The sequence below is a fragment of the Arvicola amphibius genome, chromosome 14 (genome assembly GCF_903992535.2).
Source record: "Arvicola amphibius chromosome 14, mArvAmp1.2, whole genome shotgun sequence".
NCBI classification, from domain to species: Eukaryota; Metazoa; Chordata; class Mammalia; order Rodentia; family Cricetidae; genus Arvicola; species Arvicola amphibius.
In genome coordinates this window covers 2,596,066-2,614,887 of record NC_052060.1, presented here as the reverse complement: position 1 = coordinate 2,614,887, position 18,822 = coordinate 2,596,066, and the positions used below count along the sequence as shown (strand labels likewise).

The 18,822-nt window shown below is 48.7% G+C and overlaps 1 protein-coding gene across 2 annotated transcripts in view; it reads right to left on the bottom strand.

Moving 5' to 3' along the window:
- Positions 1–465: 465 nt before the first annotated feature.
- Positions 466–18,822, bottom strand: part of Kcnn3 (potassium calcium-activated channel subfamily N member 3) — a 139,276-nt gene continuing 120,919 nt past the window's right edge. For both annotated transcript variants that reach the window (XM_038311495.1, XM_038311494.1), the window contains 4 exons: positions 15,504–15,614; positions 6,441–6,568; positions 5,297–5,366; positions 466–762 (listed from right to left, as the gene is read on the bottom strand). In XM_038311495.1, the coding sequence (XP_038167423.1) occupies positions 466–762; positions 5,297–5,366; positions 6,441–6,568; positions 15,504–15,614 (606 nt within the window). The remainder of the gene's footprint in view (positions 763–5,296; positions 5,367–6,440; positions 6,569–15,503; positions 15,615–18,822) is intronic.

The window sequence follows — 18,822 nt, the reverse complement described above, 5'->3', positions numbered from 1 at the left end:
GCTTCCTTGGACAAGAGGATGGGAGAGAGGTGTGCTAAGGTCCCAAGGCAGCCAGGAGTTCATTTCCCCAACCTGATACCACCCTTGCCCAATGCACCCCACTTTGGCTGACTTCACTTTCATCTGCCTCAGAGTGGCTGCCCCTCCCCACCTCCCTGTGAAAACCTGAGATTGAGTAGGGATTTCTGTCCTCCGCCAGCTCTGCAGCAAGGGCCCTGACAGAGGTGTTGCTTCCAGTCACCTCCTCTTCCAGCTCCCAGGTAGAGGCACCTAAACAGAGATTAGACGTCTGGTTTCAAGGCAAATGGAACCAAGCACGCCGAAAGAACGTGAATTAGCTCATCAGCTCCACTTCTCTTCCTTCCGTTCCCTGGTCTGAAACTTCCTTGATAGCAAAGCGACCAGGAGAGAGTTGATTTGCATCTTAAGACCTATGGGTAATGCTTCTGGAGTGGGGAGTTTTATTTAGCAACTGCTTGAACTTGTGTACGGGGTTGGGAAGGAGGTGGAGCTGATCCCGATCGGGCTGTCAGAGGGAGGTGCGTGGCTAGTTCCCACTGCCACACTGACGCCGCGGGCCTCCACGAAGGCAGTGAGCAGCTGCTGCTGTTGCTGGCGCAGGGTGTCGGCGATGAGTAGGGGCAAGGAGTTGAAGCTGGCCGTGAGGTGCTCCAGCTTGGTTTCCAGGCTGCCGATCTGCTTCTCTAGGTCTTCACTCCGATCATTGAGCTCCGTGATTAGGTCATACATGACGTTCTGCATCTGGGGGAGTCAGAGTGGAAGACAGAAGGAGACCATCACCACAGAGAATACACCGTGGAGAGGTGAAAAGCCCTCCACTTTGTAGCCCGAGCCACCTCCACCCAGCTGTGTGTCATGTCACCAAAGGACAACCCTAGGACTTTCCAGGGGGTGGGCAGGCTGAGGGGCACTTTATTTTTGTTATTTTTAAAGGGGTGGGGTATCAATTATCAATTTTATAATTTTTTGTTTCATTCTTTGGATAGAGGGTCTCACTGTGTAACCCTGGATGACCTGGAACTCAGTCTGTAGACCGGTTAGCCTTGAACTCATAGAGCTCCGTCTGTCTTTGCCTCCTGAGTGCTGGGATGAAAGACAGGGGTGACCACGTTCAACTCATTTATCAGTTTGAAACAGTAAATATGCACGGAAGAAAAGAAACATTCCTCTTTTTTTCTTACATGGAATGCAGCTCTAAATGGCTCTCAGATTCACAGAGAGGGCTGGCTCAAGAAAAGGCACGAATGGGGGTGGCCAATGCCATAGACTCACAATTAACAAGTCGCGACGGAAACTGCAAGCCTTCGGCTCCCTAACAGACCCCTTAACCTCTCTTACCCCAGCCTCCTCATAAAACTGAAGTTAATAACTACACATTGTTATGAGATTGTATCCCCATCCCACCCCCTTTTCTATCCAGCAGTCAGATATATAAAATGTAATTAATGCCTCAGGCACGATCCTGGGCGAGAAGGGGCTGCCCTGCTGAGGAGCCACCCTTGAGAGGAGGTAAAAGGCCCATGACACCTGACTGAGGTCTTGGTGATTAGATTGCACTTGACTCCTCGGAGCAGTCCTGCCTTCCACACGCCTAGCAACGGTGCCTTGCAGGTGCTCCTGATGGTGTCCTACTCCAACACTCTCCACAGTGTTCTTGGATCCCCCTTGCTAACAGAACACCCTGCACGACACCTGTGGCTCCTGTGCCAGCTGCAGGATACAACTATACAACACCCAGTCAACATGCACCAGGGGTGCTGGCCCAAACATGAGAGTAAAACTGAGGAGTCTCACACTCCCAGAGTGAGAAAAAGGGGCTCTGATGGCAGTGCACTGGGGAGCGGAGCTGTGTCCCTGTGGGATCTACAGCAGGACCCTAATCTCATTTCAGCTGTCATGACTCTAGGATAGCAGTTCTCAACCTGTGGGCTGTGGTCCCAGATGTTTACATTATGATCCATAACAGTAGCAAAATTACAGTTACGAAGCAGCAATAAAGTAATCTTATGGTCGGAGATCACCACAACACCAGGAACTGTATGAAGAGGGCACAGCATTAGGAAGGTTGAGAACACTGATCTAGGAAGATGTGGATGCCACAGTGACCCCAGAGGCCAGAGGAGCAGGAAGCAGGGTGGGAGGAGAAAGGCAGGACAGACACAGGCAGCAGCAGAGGAGAAGGGGAGACCATGAAACGCAGGAGAGCCCCCACCCCTTGCACTCAGAATACTGGAGGAGTGGGTATGGAGACAGCTCCTCTCTAGGAAAAGGGTGACCTGAGTAGACAAGTGCCTCGTCACTGGACATGGTCCCCCAGAATGGCTGAACCATGCATCCCAAGCTGGGCCAGGAGCACCCTGATGAGCTGTGTGACTGGGTGATGGTCATCTTGCTCTTGGGTCTGGTTTCCTTATCTGTGTTTATAATCAGACCCCCCCAGCTCACAAAGCATGTTTACAGTTCCTGTCTTATCTGGGGGTTGTTTTTACATCTCTATGGAAGAAACTGAAGCAACTGGGCAAGGGGTCTGAGCCCTCCCTGCTCTGACACCATACACGGGGCCTGTTTGATATAGAAAATGCCATTGGGAGGCCACATTCTTTGTTTGTTTGTTTGTTTTTGGTTTGCTTTTTTAAGACAGTGTTTCTCTGTAGCTTTGGAGCCTGTTCTAGGACTAGCTCTTGTAGACCAGGCTGGGACTAAAGGCCTGAGCCACCACCTGGCAGGAGGCCACATTTTTAATCTAGGGAGGAACAAAGTACAGAGGTGGGGAGAAGAGGAGTCAGGAGTTGAAATACAAAGGGAAGGAAGCAGGCATGACGTCATCATGCTCTCCCTCCCTTGCCAGTGCTTGATGACTGAGCAAATGGAGACCAACATGAAACATGCAAAATTGCTGCTGAATCTAGGCTGGTCTCAGGTAGGAAAAGACAAGGACTAGGTGGATGGCTGTCAGAGGTAGGCTGTCAGAGGTAGGCTGCTGAATCTAGGCTGTCTCAGGTAGGAAAAGACAAGGACTAGGTGGATGGCTCACGACGGCTCTGCACATTCTTTATCCCCATGTACTTCACTCCCCAGTTATATACGGCTCAATTTCCCAATGCAGTACAGCAGAGTGTCTTTCTAACTCACTGTGTATGTGTGTGTGAGTATGTGCGTGTGTGCGTGGGTGCATGCGTGTGTGAGTGAGTGCATGCGTGTGTGTGTGTGTGTGTGTGTGTGTGTGTGTGTGTTGGATACACGAGGCACTGTGGGTGTCAGCACACGGGTGCAAGCATGTAGAAGCCAGAGGAGGACGCAGAATATCTTTCTCTATTCTTCTCTGCCTTATTCCCTTGAAAGAGGGAACCAAACCAGAAACTACTGTCTTTGGCTAAGCTAGAACTGGCCATCAGACTTCACTTTCTCTGCCAACCAGTGCTGAAGTTACAGGCACAGGCAGCTCTGCCTGGCTCAGTGTGGGCGCTGGGCATTCAAACTCATGCTTGTACACAGTGTCTCACTGCCAAGCCGTCTCTTTCACCCCAGCGACCAGACAGTCCATCTCCGAGGCACTGGGCAGCACCGCAGGAGAGATGAAGACATTCCTGGGGAGTATCAGCCACAGGGCGTCCTATTGCTGAGAGGAGGATGGCAAACATTGCTAGCCCTTGAAGAAATATCTTGGGGCGTCTCACCGAGCCACACCCAAGGCTCACAGAATGGATCCTAGCTGTTTTTTGATTCCTAGTCACTGCTGATTTGTCTAAAGACAGACACATGACTCACACTGACCAATCAAATCCTCTCTCTCTCTCTCTCTCTCTCTCTCTCTCTCTCTCTCTCTCTCTCTCCCCTCTCTCTCTGGTTTTTCAAGACAGGGTTTCTCCGTAGCTTTGGAGCCTACCCTGGAACTAGCTCCTGTAGACCAGGCTAGCCTCGAACTCACAGAGATGCACCTGCCTCTGCCTCCTGAGTGCTGGGATTAAAGGCATGGCATCACCACTACCTGTAATCACCTCTCTTGAGAATTTAGAATTAAGAACAAAAGAAAGTCAGTTAAACCCAGGGTGACCTGGGTTGCAGGGAGATGGAGTGGGGGTAGGGGTGGGCTCTTTGAACAGCACCTGAGCAGGAGAGAGGAGCTGGTGTGAGAGAAAGTCTCCTGAGAATCCTTGGAATAAATGGCTCCATTTACAATGTACTTCTAGTAGTCTTGGTAACTGGAATCTAGAGGATTAACCAACATGTCCAAAACTTCAGGGGTCCATTCACCTCCTCCCACATTGGGCTCTGGGAAACCTCACATTCCACCTGAATGCCCCTCCCACTGGCATAGGGGTCTGTGGGCGTCTCCCCAGCTGTGATTGAAGTCCTCCCAGGCATAGGAGTTCCTTTCTTTGCCTTGATCCCTATAGAAAGAGGAGCCTGCACACGGCCCAGCAACCAGTAATTTCTGCTTGCAGGCTCTTTTCAAAGGGTGCCTAATTGGCCTGAGGGAGTTTCCTTTGCTTTCCCAGGGAATGAGGTTCCATTACAATTGACATCTGCTGGAATGTTCTGCCAGCCTGGCCCTGGGCTATGCACTTGCTATATAATTTCTATGAGAAGGCATGGAGGTGGGGGTGGGAGCTCCTGGTCAGATTGCCCACGCTCAGCCCTAAGGTGTTGATTTTCAAGAAGAGAGTCTCTTTGTGCTCCTTAGGGCAGTAAAGACAAGAAACGCTGAAGAACAATGCCATATTGAGCCTTAAGATCTTAGGTTCTTAGGACCTCCATGTTCACTGTTAGCTGCCTGCCTGTAGTGAAACACACACACACACACACACACACACACACACACACGCATGCACGCACGCACTCACGCACACACGATTGCCACCATCAATTTGAGGTCAGGAAAACCTGGACTGTAAGGATCAGAAGGCACAGGAAAATGAATTTCTATTATAACAATAAATAGAAAGGAACCATCTGAAGTCTATATAACCAGGTCATCTGTAGGGTCCTTGTCCCATCTGGTCCTCATTAAGGTGCTTCCTGTATGTATTCAGTCATCTTTAGAAGCCCCCCCCATGCATAGCTATAAACACACCAGCAAGAACTGGGTTAGCTAATGAGTTATGACCAAAGACAAATCTGAGTAGAAACAAATGCCAAAGACAGGACACACCGGTAGATTACAGATGCAAAGCATGAACCTGGGTGTTTGTCCATCAAAGAGAGCTGTCTTTGCCTTCCTGTCCATGAACTGGCTCTGTGGACATGGGCCAGGCCTGTCCTGGATGCCACTCACCTTGGAAAGGTCCACCAGGGTGTTGGCTTGGTCACTCAGCTTCCTTTGTTCCATCTTGACACCCCTCAGCCTGTGGAGAAGAGTTGGAACAGGTAGTTCAAGTCCACACTAAGCGTTAGCCCTTCCTTGCACATGAGCTCGGAACTTAGCGCTGGGACCTTGGGCGCAGGCAGCAGCTGACACAACTAGACCTGTCAGGGCCCCGAGAAAGCAATCCTGTCGCTTTCCCTTCCTTGCTGTTCCCAAGTCATCCACCGCTCCCACGCCTTTGTCTGGGTTGTTCTACCACCGCCAATGTCTTCCTGACCACCCAGCCTTCCCAAACCTTTGGATCAGAACAATTTTTTTCTTAGCTTTCTCTGCCCTGTTTATTTATTTACTTATATATTATTAGGGGAGGGAGGCAGGGTCTCAATCTGTAACCCAAACTGACCTCAAACTGAATTTGTAGTCCAGGGTGGCTTTCAACTCAAGGTGATCCCCCAACCTCAGCCTTTTGAGTTTGGGGATTACAGTCATGAACTGCCATACCCAACTTTCCACTATACTTAAAAGAACTTATTCCTCGATTACAAAAGGAACACTGGTTCCTCACTGGAGTTGTGTGTGTGTGTGCGTGCATGCATGTCTGTGTGTGTGAACACACACACATTAAGGCACTCAAGTCTGTATACATGTGTTTCTGTGCATATGTGTATACATCTATGTGTATATGTGTCTGTGCATGTGTGTACATGTGTCTCTGTGCATGTGTGTATGTCCATGTGTGTCTGTGTCTCTCTGTGTGTAAATATGTGTGTGTGCATGTGTGTGTATGTGTGTATATGTATGTCTGTGTATGTCCTTGTGTGTCTGTGCATATGTGTGTATGTGTCTCTATGTGTGTGTATATGTGTGTCTCTGTGTGTATATATGTGTCTGCACATACGTGTGCATGTGTGTCTGTGTAGCATGAGAGCCCTTAAGCCCTTGCTCTGATCTTTACCCTCCCACAGCAGGGAAGTAAGTGACAGAACAGTCTGGACTGAGCTTTTTGAGTAGAACATAGCAGATTCTTCCGCACCTCCCTGGTTTGAGAAGATGCAGCTGAACTGCGGGATCCCACACTCAGTTTGGATACACGGCACACGGCTCTGGTACTCACTGGTGGATCGCTTGGAGGAACTTCCTCTGATGTTTCCTGACTTTGGCGTGGTCAATCTTCTTTAGCAGCTTTGTGTGTTTATAGATTAACCATGTTTCCCGCAGGACGTTGGCGGCGGCATTCTTGATCTAAGGGAAAGCAAACAAGCTGCGGTCAGGTGGAGCCCTAGGTTCACACAGTATGTTTTCCCTACATGCGTGGTTGCCATCTCCCTCCCGGGAAAATGCTTCCTCAGAGATCTCTTCTTCATCAAGAGCACGAAACTCTGAGACTAGATTAAAATGCATCTTTTATTAATCTTGGAGCAGACGCAGGAGACTGGAGCTTGGAGTTGAGAGGCATTTCTCCTCCTAAATGGTTTCATTGCTGCCTCTCGGCCGCCGTTGCTGATGCTATATTTAGACAGGATGCTTAGCAAGCCCTTGAAGTCTGGGGTACAGTTTGGATCAATAAATACCGTCTATGCCCTCACATTCAGGGTGCCACACTTGAGAGTAACAGGCTCCCTACCAAGTGGAGATTTAAAAAGGTGTCTTTGAGGAGATGTCTTTTGTCACAGTGACAGGTACCACTGTTCCTTTCCTAAACGGCCAAAGATTGTGTGCTCCAATTTCACATGTAAATGTAATTGGCACAAAACTGAAATCATCCCAGGGATGTCGGGAATCAGGGGAGATACCTAGGTGTGAGAGCACAGCTGTTCCCCTGGACTAGCTTCCAGGGCACCACGGCCACACGGCTCCACATACAACTGTGTCATCTGTTGACATGGAAACCACCGCTATCACCCAGCTCATGACTGAGCCGACACATATCAATGGCATCCAGATGGCAGGGGACAACGTTTTAATCCAAACACAGACATCTTCAGCACTTAGTGGCAAGAGCAAGAGAAAACACTCCTTATTAAGTGCAAGCTGAACATATTTTTCATTAACCATCTCCGTTTCTGTCAGCCGTGCACAGTGGCATAGGAGCACAGGCCCAGAGCCTGTAAGTGAGGAGACCAGCCAGGAAGATTAGGTGGCTTTCCAGATAAGATTCTAACAAAATCAGAGAGCACAGACCAGCTTCTCAGACCAACGCCAACAGATGGGGCGTAGCTAACATGCTGAGACACGTGGGAAGGCCTGGGAAGCATCTCTTCGCAGGCTGATTGTGTGCGTTTCACAAATGTTTTACTAAGGATGGGTATACTCTTCATTGGCGCTGACATGATTTTTAAAAGAACATCTAAGTCTTCTCAGGAATGTTTAAGTGACATAAATATTGCTTTTTTTCATTGTTGTTCAGTTAAAAAAAATCGGTGAAAATGGTTTTAAACCTTCCATTGATTGGTCCACCCCTGGCACTTCCTTGTTTTACAGTAGTGGCTTGAGGCTTGGGATGGCTGGTGTCTGGCTAGCAAGGAGGGGCAAGCAGATGACTGGCTCTGGACATTGGCTCTGGTTGGCTAAGAGGTGGCAGAGCAGGAAGGGCTTTCTCCTGGCAGAGAAGATGCTGCTGCTGTCCTTCAAAGGGATGGGCAATTTGCTATAGGATCTTCTCAGTTTCCACAGGTGTTTGGCCTCTGAGGAAAGCCTTAAAGATAGGGAGGAGGAAAAGAGCCTGCCTAAGCCTTCATAGGATGGGCCGGGCCCTAGTCACACCACCCCTTCTTAGGAATGCTCACAGAGCCACCGAATAACAAAACAGACAAGCCTTTCACAATGGTTCCTGTGTCCTGCCAACAAACACTTGACATGGGAAAGCCTGTAAGGCCTGTGCATCATAAAGCAGTTTAGGAGCAAATGCTTAATTGTCTATAAGATGAAGGGAAGACATCTTGGGCTAACACACACACACACACACACACACACACACACACACACACACACACACCAGTCCATCAGTTTACCAACAGCAAACAGTCCACATGGATTTGAGCACTATATAAATCTTAAGGTGTCAGAAAGATATTAGTTATTATTATACAACTCAAGTTCCCCACTTAAAACAGAAGGAAGCAGTTCAGAGATGGAATGAAAGGCCAGACTCACACAGGGAGTTAATGGCCAAGTCTAATCAAGAGTCAGGTCCAAGAGTTGCATACGATTCTCGTATGGTCTGAAGGGAGGCAGGTCTGGACTTCGTCTGAATTCAAACAGAACCATTTCCTCTTTCCCAGGATCAAGGCATTGGGACGGATGCTAGTTTGGTTTTTATCTTGCTTTTTAAAGTCATCCTGGCCCCCATTCAGCCACCCGACAGAACACAGACTTCAATGCTCGCCTTTAACTCCAGCCTAAATGAAAAAGATCCTGAAGTCACAGTTTGGCCAGGTGGCAGGGAAACATCAGATCCATCTTTATGGGCTTGAGAGGGAGGCCCCTGAGCATTCGGGGAAATAATGTTAAATGCAAGCCTTGCGCTGACTGAAATTAACTGCGAGCAAACAGCCCGGCACAGAGCTAAGCAGATCAATATCTGCGAGAGAAAAAGCAATAGGCTTTTAACCGCAGTTGGCTCTCCTGGGTCTCCCTCCATTTCACCTGGCGCCTGACTCTGAGCACGGTTGAGAAGACAGCACCATTTCAACCCCTCTTGGGGCCTGCTCAGCCTCCACAGTGTGGAGACACCCTTCCCTCGTGGAGACTTAGGTACCTCTGAGTTCTCCTGATGAACAAGGGTACCAAACCTGAAAGATCTTCCCAGGATGCAGAGTTGGGAGGGTCAGGGCTTGAGAGGGAAGCAGTGAGCTGGCAAGGACTGTCCAAGGTTGGCTCTGAAAGGCTTAGTTGAGTCTCTTTGAAGGAGGCTAGGTAAGGATCTTTTACGGGTGAAAGGCCAGCTCTCTGGCTTGCAGACCTGTAAGCATGCTGGCTGATAGCGCTCACTGAGTCTATGTTCTCTGTCTTCCATACTGCTGTTCACTCTGCTTAGGGTCCACATACTACAAGAAGGACTTGTTTTGTTTCGTTTTGAGAAAGAGTCTCACCACACAGTCCTGGAAAGCCTAGGACTTGTTATGTAGACCAAGTTGGCCTACAGAGATCCACCTGCCTTGCTTTCTGAGTGCTGGGATTAAAGGAATATACTACCATACCTGGCTAGGAAGGACTCTTCATATTAGTGGGCCTGGGGAAGAAACAGGTCCAAGGAAGATCTCACAAATAACTGTGAGTTATAGCTTACCAAGCACTGTGCCAGGCCTTAGAGAACGCTAACACCTGCATTATTTCACATATAAATCTCCAGATAAATGTGGTGAGTGGTGGGTGGGTTGTTAGCTCCACCTTGGCTCCATTGCTGAACTCTCTGAGATTTGTTTTCTCCACCCATTTAAAGAACAATTAATGAATATTAGTGTGTACCTATGATGAGCCAGACACCATTCTAGAAGGTGAGAGTATAAAGATCAACAAATCAATAGCATTCTCTTAAAACAAACAAACAACAAAAACCTGGGTCTCATGATGTAGCCTAGACCAACCTTGAACTCACTATTCTTTCAGACTTAAAATCCTTCTGCCACAGCTTCTTGGGATCACAAATGTGCACCACCACTCCTGGTGAACTAATAGTATTCTTGCTGTCATGGAATTTATAATCTTTGGGTGAGGAAGGATGCAGCTCAAGATATGGTATCAGATACTACATGCTTTAAAGAAAATTAAAGCATGACTCAGGGCTAGAGTCTTGCAAGTGCTATTCATTTGCAAGATGGACTCCTGTGTTGATTAAATGGAAATACACATAGAGCATTTAGCATAAAGCCTGGCCATGGTGTGTTTCAATGCACGGTCACTTTGTTTTCTTGTATCTGTTGTTACATTTACCTGTTTATTGTGGGGGTGGTGTATGAACCACTGTTGTGGAATAATCTTTCTGTACACTGTGTAAGTATATGTTGCTGTGATTGGTTTAATAAAGACAGTGACTAGCCAATAACTGGACAGGATAAAGTTAGGCAGGGAAGCCAAACTGAAAATTCTGGGAGGAAGGAGGGCAGAGTCTGGAGTCACCAGCTACAGAGGAAGTAGGAGATAACTGTGCCATGCTAATAAATGTACCAGTGCATGACAGAACATAACTAAGGAATATGGGTTAACTTAAAATGTAAGAGCTAGTTAGTAATAAGCCTGAGCTATGGGCCGAGCATTTATAATATAAGCCCCAGTGTGTTTATTTGAGAGTGGCTGTGGAACAGGAAAATTCCACTTAGTCAGCTCTTTCCTTCTACCATGGGGTCCCAGGGATCAAACTTAGGTCAACAGGCTTGGTGGCAAGTACCCTTTTCTACTGAGTCATCTTATAGGTCTATTGTCACTTTACTGGCATTGCTTTTCCAATATGTATCAGCTTCTTCTCATGGCCCCAGTCCCCAAGAAAAGAAAGCGTGCAAGAGGACACAAGTCTCTGCACTCTTGACCACAGCATCCCATGTTACAGGCTGCTCTGGCTACCTCTCTGCCAGGGTAACTGCCACAAGGTGTTACAGAAGGGCTGTGAGTCACAGGGAGAGTGGCCAGGGTGCAAGGAGGATGAAAAGAGCTCCTTTCTTGAGTAACCATGCCCTCGGTGGTCATGGGAAGCCAACAGAATAATTCACCCATTGGTGGATCCGGAGCTCTGCTGCCAGGAGCCCTACTGGGGGAACAGCGGCCCTCTTGGTTGGAGAGGGCAAAGGGGGAATCCAGGTCAGCCTGGCAGCTATGACTTTCCTACCCCAACGAGTCAATGGGTGGACCCCAACTAACAGAGATGAGAGACATCACGTTGAAAGACTGAGAGCCAGCCAGCCTGTCAAGAGCTTGATTGAAGTTGTCCAATATAACCAGAACTGTAGGAGGAGGCTGCTCCCTTACTCATTCCTCATCTTCCTCCACTGACTTCTGGCTGACTTCCTGAGACTGCTCTCTCTCTCTCTCTCTCTCTCTCTCTCTCTCTCTCTCTCTCTCTCTCTCCACCCTATTTATGCCTCCTCGTCTTTCCTCCATCCTAGCCCATATTCGCTGCCTTACCTGGACAGGGCTCTGCCCCCTTTTTTGGTAGGAATTTGGACTGGGGAGATGTATTTTGTGTTTCAGTGTTGGAGGTGGAGCTCTACCTGAAGCGACTTGTGATAAATGGCAGATCATTCACAGTGATATTAATATGATACAAGACCAATGTAGAATCAAACTGGCTCCTCCCAAGCAGGCCTGGGACCCTCGCCACCATGCAAAGCTCATGGAACTGACCGCATTGGGTGGTGGCTGGAGGACCAACCAGATCCCGGATGGCACAGCTAGCTGCAATGCTGGGCATCCACCCCTCCCTCCCCGCCCCTCTCTGAGTCTGAGTGTTCACTCTGCTCATCCCCAGAGTCTTTCCCATTCGGGAAGGCTGCTTTTCTACTCATGTCAGTAAAGAAACACCATGTCCAGTCTCTCTGGGCCACCGCCTTTGTGGGAATGTCATTTGCAATCCTCTTCTGGGAGAATTTGCATTCCTGGTAATGGCAAGTTTGATTACCTAATGAAGTCTACAGAGAAAGGCTTGTTCTGGGGATCTACTGGGGGAGCCAGACCAGCTGTGGGCCATCCATCTCATCTGCAGAACAGCGACTGCCATTCTGCTTCCCTATGGAAACACCCCTGCTGAGAGTAAGTCTTTGAGTAAGCCTGCTGAAACAGTTTTCCCAAGCCTTTGACATTTTCTCAGAGTTCAAGTTTTATTTAGGACTGTTCAGCAGGTCTGCCTGAGTTTTTTCAGTGCAGTAGCGATATGTTCAGGGTAAAATCAGATCTAAAGGGATCAAGGGAATGCAAAGTGCCGGGTGACTGCACTCTGGGGGAGGCTGACGAGTAGATACAAGATAATCAGATCCTATGGCAGGGAGACCAGGACGAGGGTGCTATACGGATGGGTGAGAGGAGCCTGGGAGGCATCACTGTGTGTGAACAGCCAAGGTACACAAGCAGCCCTGTGGGCTGCAAGGAACAGACCAGTCCGCTGGCACTGTCTTTGGGACTGGACACTGGAGGGACATTGACGTTAGTTAGCTGCCCTGGAGAGTCAGAAGCCAGAAATAGTTCAGGGCCGCTAGGTTTGGCTTTACTGACTGATTTCAAGGGAAATGTAGTTCAACGAGATTCTAGGGGACGAGGACCCCTTCTGCAAGGAGAAGGAGGCCGCCCCAAGCCAGAGGCACGCACTTATCAAACTGACTAGAGAGAGCTACCTCAGGTCTGAGTGGGGCGTCAGGGAGGTACTTGGGCCATCTCTCGTCCATGCAGTGTTGCTGCATGTCACTTCCTTAGATATTATGGAGTAGCCCAGGGGTTGGCAATAAGTTGTAGTTATAGATTACCAGCGGCACTGACTGAAAAGTCAGTGTGGGAAGACATGACCCCACTAAACACAGAAGTGACATTGCCACCAAGGTTGACAAGTTATTCAGGTGAAAGGAGACATGGCTGGGAAAGTCAGAAATGAGTACACCCTTCCTGCTGCCAGCTCCAGTTCCAGTCATAATGGGCACCCCCACTCAAGCTCTGCCAGGTTGGCTGGCAGTCTCTTATGAAAAGCGTGATGTTTCTCATCTCTGTTAGTCGGGGTCCACCCATTGACTTGTAACCAAATACCAACAGCATGGTGCTACCCGGAGAGGCTGGGCTGAAGTTAGACAGGCGATAAATTAACATCAGAATGATTTGCATTTTTATGATCCACAGGCTATGATTCATGGTTTCTTTCTGCTTAAATGTTTGAGGGATTCACATCGCATATACTTGCTAGAGGTTGCTTTTGTCGGGTTAGCCTACTAATTGTCCACTACTGAATGGCAACAGGCCATGGCAGCTGCTTTCATCTGGGCCATTCTCTGAGAACTCACTGGAGTCTTGGGCACAGACTTGAGCTTGGCATCTCATTGGCCCATGAGTCACTGTAGCTGGACACACTGCCGTTTGGAAAGGGCAAAGGGCAGCTTAGGACCCTCTAGGGCTACCCTGGGGGTGAGAGGTCAGAGCCAGCTTGAGTTCAGTCAAGGTCATGGACAGCTGTAAAGTCTCAGCAGTGCCAGCTTTGAAACTCTCCCTTTGTGAGAATCCTCCCCTTGTGTTTATTTCTCTGGGAAAAGATGTAAGATATTAGAGGGACATTTCAGTGGGTTTAAGTGTTCTGAGAAAAGTGAGATGTTATTCGATTAAGAAGGCACCTTGCACTCACAGATGAGTAATAAATATCTGTGGATTTGATTTTCAGCCCTATTCCTCCAAAAGTGACTGAACTTGAAGAGGATTTTAGTGAATTATTTTTGAAAGATTGAAATTAGCAACCACAACCTCATCTCCTTCTACAATTATAGTGCAGGAAAAAAAATGTGCTTATTTTCCCGGCCCGTGAGAGAGCCTGCTTTCCTTGGTTTTATTTTCCTCTAGTGTCTGATTTACTGGGTGAAGAATGGAAAGGACAAAGGAATAGCACAAAAATACAAAGTATAGTCTTGGCTTTAGAAAGCCACCAGAGCTAACGTTCTGTTCTTGGCAAACATTCTTCTGAGAAGAGCGGGAGGCAAAACTCCTCTCCCCTGGCTTGTGGGGCTGCAAAGCGGGAAACTGAGCTGACTCAGGAAGGCACTAGCACCTGGGCAGTTCACACCCCTAGCCTCCCTGGCTGCCGAGCGTGTCCGTGGCACACGCGGAGAGGGGGCTGAGGATGAGGGTGCTCGAGCGCAGCCGGGTCGCAGTATCACATTCTGTCACGCTGGAGCTCCATGTTTTTGTCTGGCTGGTGGCTTGGGAGCCATGGTGCTCCTGTAGTCTGCATGCCAACGATATGGAAACATTTCCTTGTACAGGTTCATATCCGTGGCAGCTCTTTAAAGAAGCCTCTAATCAAAGACCCAACAATCAAACGCTGTCAACAATTTTGCAGAGAAGCTGAGACCCTGGCAAGCACACACTGCAATGGCTTCCCCGGAGGCCGCTCCTTCTCAGGTCTGCTTCTGTTCTGTCTTCCTGCCTGTCTCTATTACAGAAACATTCTTACCACTTTGAAACGTCAATCGCAGAAGAATTCCTCCAGCGTTCAAATCCTCAACTAAGACTGTAGACTTGCTGGCAGACTCATGTCCCCTTGACATGTTTCTCTGGGGCCCAGGGCCTGAGTCTGGCACGGGGTCCTGGCTTTTGTCTTGAGAAGAGCAGTCTCTCATGAGGTCATACACCCGACTACCCTTCAGGCTGCCACTTATTTCAAGATTGCATGAAAGCTGTTGTTAAAGAAACAGCTCCTACCTAGTTTATTGGGTCTGTTGTTCCCAGAAGCCTTATCCTTTCTCTGTTCTAAAGGAGCCTTATTAGTTTTTGCTTGTCTTTTATTTTGTTTTAAAGCAAGATTTGCTAGGTAGCCCAGGCTGACTTCAAACTTGAAACAGTCCTCCTCCCTCAGCCGCTTGTGTTCTAGGATCACTGCGCCTGGCTTAAATGGTCTTCCTTTTCTCTGACAGCCCAGTGGGAGTGTGTGAGCAGCAGCTAATCACCCATTCCTGTATTTTCAACCTACCTTCTTCCTAAGCCATGTTCACAAGGGTGCAAGTGAGAGCCATTATCCAGAAAGCCCAAAAGGGGAAAGCCGGATGGTGACATTTTGATAAGCAACAATATTTGGGAATGTGGGCTCTACTGCAATGATCTCTTTAAATGGCTTTTACAAAGGGATTGCCTTTAGATATATATCCAGTATAATTTTAAGGCTTTATATTGCCCTTCTTAATGAGAATCATGAAAATATTTGAGCATAGAAAAAACATAGCCTCATACTGGGTGATTGATGTGGCCCCACCAGGCAGGGAGGTGGCTTCCATCACTGTGTGTTATTTATCTAATCATCAGGAAAATGATTTGGTTGTTTGACGTATACAGTGACTTAACGGTGGCTCGCCTGGTCCGATGGGATTCACTTGTGGACAAGGAGCCGAATGCCTGAGCTTAGGCTCCCCTAACTGCTAATCCACACCTGGTGTGTGATCTCTTTCTGACCAGCCCCCACTTCAGCTGTAAACCTACATGAAGGTTTGGGCATGAGGCATCTTACCCGTTTGGTGAGCTGAGTGTCCATCATGAAGTTGTGAACGTGCTTCTCTGCTTTGGTGAGTTCGAGCTTGCGGGCAACCACAGCCACCACAAGGGCAGTGCAACCTGCACCCTGCCGGAGGACGACAGAGGGCCCCAGGAGAGAGAATACACAGTTAGGAGGGCAAAGTACAAGACTCAGGGAGCCCTGTGCTTAGTGTGGGCACTGCAGGTACAAGACTCCGGGGCTCTGACTGGTCAGCTATTCCATAAAGCCTGTTGAAACCGGCTTGTGCCCTGATATCCCCACCCAAGAAGCAGTCCACAATGTTTCTTGTCTTGTGACCCCAACTGGGGATGAGTCTTCTTAGAGCTGGCCAATTCTCAGCATTGTATGGCTAGGAAGAGTCTTTGGGGGACTTAAACCCATGGGCAGTCAGGCTCCTGCACAGGGCAGCAAATGCCAAAGGATCCAGCACATGGAAGCCTGTCTATCTGTCTGTCTCATGCTGTCCTGAGCTCACACCAGCTCCAGCCCAGCAGGCCCAGGGGAAAGACAGCCCTGTGTGGGCTGCAGTGCACAGTTGGGGAAGTCCTGAGAATTAGCTAAATGGAGAGGCAATGCATTCTCCCCAAAGATGAGTGTGGCCTCCCAAAGGGAACACTTGGACAGGCGTCAACTACAGTGCCTGCCCCACGTGTGGGTCTTTCTCCTTAAGGCTCTAGGCTGTGACTCAGCACCAGGAACTGGCTTCCAGAAGGAGACTCAGGCATTCACCAACACGCAGGAATTGTAAAGGTGATAACGCTACTGCCTGCAGCCAGGATTTGAATGACTAAGAGGGGCACCCTCAGCCTCTGTAGAACAATGTTCCTAGTCTGCTCAGGTAGCCCCCCCACACACACTCTCCCCCTCCCCAACCCCCACAGGAGAGCACAGCAGAGGAGAAGCAAAAGCAGCAGGCCTGAGCTGAGCCAGAACGATAGGACTCCTTTTCCTGCCTGGTCCTTTAGCTATGCACCTGACTGAGCCATGAGCAGGAACAGGAAAGTGGTGTCCCACTCTTCTCTATGAAGCTTGGTGGCCTGTGAGTCCTGAGGGAGGGAGACAGAAGCCCTTTGGCCAATGAAAACCATCCCTGGATTCTCCTCACACACCACTGCCCTCTTCCTGAACATGGGTACCACCCTGACCACCACCTATGGAAAGAGGTGGCAGACTTAGGAATGCCAGCAGTGAGTCTCCTGTGCCTCGAGAGCCGAGGTTAGCAGTGTGAGATGCTGGGGGGAGGAAGGCACTAGTAACATGTTTGACTTAATAGGTTTTATAATGTGGTGAGAAACGAGGAGAATATTTCTCAGAAACACTACGGTCTACAGCAGAGACGGGACAAATGCATTTCCTTCAACACTGCCCTTCTTCCTTCCCCTCGCTGATGACGGCCATCTCGTGTGAGAAGCTGACACGCTGACATGGAAGGTGACTCTCCAGGGGGTCTCATTAACACAGTTATGTGACACTGTCCATTTGGCCGCCCGGTTCAAGCCCAGTGCCCAGTCTGTAAACTTTTCTTTCTGACCTCATTTTGCCCATTTGTTTGGGGATAGCTGTGTTTTCTTGGCATCTGTGACTTGCTGGAGACTGTGTGCCCAATTTTCAGAGGATATGGGCAATTGGACAGCCCAGTCTATAGCTATAATCAATTTAGCCAGGCTGCCAAAAGCAAAAATAGCTTAAAAGAAACTGTCCTGGAGGGAGGATGCATGCTCCTTCTCCTCTTGAACAAAGCCAGCATCAACCTTCCCCTTTGTATGGAACTTCCAAAAAGAAGGATGTGTCCTAGCATTAAAAATGGAACATCAGAAGGAGAGGGCTCTTCCCAGGTTCCCCTGGGTTCAGAAATAATTCCACTTAAATCACTCGGGGAAAGCTGGGGTGTGACATCTGAAGAGAGAATCCCCTTTTTGCTGCATGGATCTTGGGAACATCATCAGCAGAACTGGTCATGCTCCAATTGCTGGGGTCTAGATAGAAGCCCTGTGGTCCGGACCCAGAGCCAAGCTGGTTGACTCCAGAGAACTGCTAATAGGAAGTACAGTGCTTTAACTAAGGAACTACCCCTCCTACATTCTTTCTGTATAGATGCAGCAAAGTGGACTAGATCCTAGGGCCCAATTTCTTTCAACTTAAAAATGTAAACTCTCTCTTGTAGCTGTTTTTCCAGAGGGCGCTACCTTCTTAACATCATCCAGCTTCCGCAGATACTCACAATTTTAATTAAAAATTTATCAAATTTAATTATTTGCCTGCATGTGTGCATGCATGTGTGTGTGTGTGTGTGTGTGAGAGAGAGAGAGAGAGAGAGAGAGAGAGAGAGGAAGAGAGAGAGGAAGAGAGGAAGAGAGAGAGAGCGCGCGCCATGGTGCACATGTGGAGGTCAGAGAACAATCTGAGAAAGCCAGTTCTCTCCTTCTACCTATGGGTCCGTGGGTCTGAACTCAGTTGTCAGGCTTGGCAGTATGCCCTTAGCCAATGTGTCATCCTGCCAGCTTGCACGCTCTAATTTCTTTTAGATTATTCATTGTCTAAATGTAACTAGGGAGGTCACAAATGAAAATGCCAAGCTATTAATGCCGATTAAGAGGTAACTTTGTGGATGTGGGATCGAACATCAGCAGCCCTCAGAAAATGGTGTGGAGTAGTAAGAGCCAGGCCGCTAGTCCTTCCCAGAACAAGAGTGAGAAAGAGAGAGGGGGAGAGGGGAGATGGGAAATGAGCTAGAGGACAAGTTTAACCATATTCTAACCAGCACTAATGAGAAAACAGAAAAGGAGAGAGGAAAAAGAAAGAAAGGCTAACAGAGCAGCAAGAAGAAGGAGGACACAGCCTAAGTCAGAGCCCAGCGCTCAACCTGAGTTCCTCAGAGGCCACCAAAGAGGTGTCAGGGGACCCTCTCCTTCCCCTGGCCCAGCCCTGTTTGTCCCTGTGGGTTTGGGTTTCATATTCTGTGTTCCCTGGGAAACCTCTTGCTTCCAAGAGTTATCCCAGGAATGCATTTGTCACCTAGGAGTGTTTGCATGTTACACTAGGCCATGGTGCAGCCTAGTGTAACAGGTGAACAAACCATCAGGGACCCGGTTAACTTTAGTGGGGTTCGTGTCATCCTGGTGCAGAATCTCCTGATGTTGGTGGACAGAGGGGGACAGAGGAGCACGTGCGTAGAGTGTGGGGTGGAACAAGGGAGGTGGCAGCTGCTGTCATGACTTCTGTGGGATCAGAATGGGAAGCAAATCTGTGACTTGGCCTCTTGCCTTCAGATGCCAAGACCTGAATCTGCTGA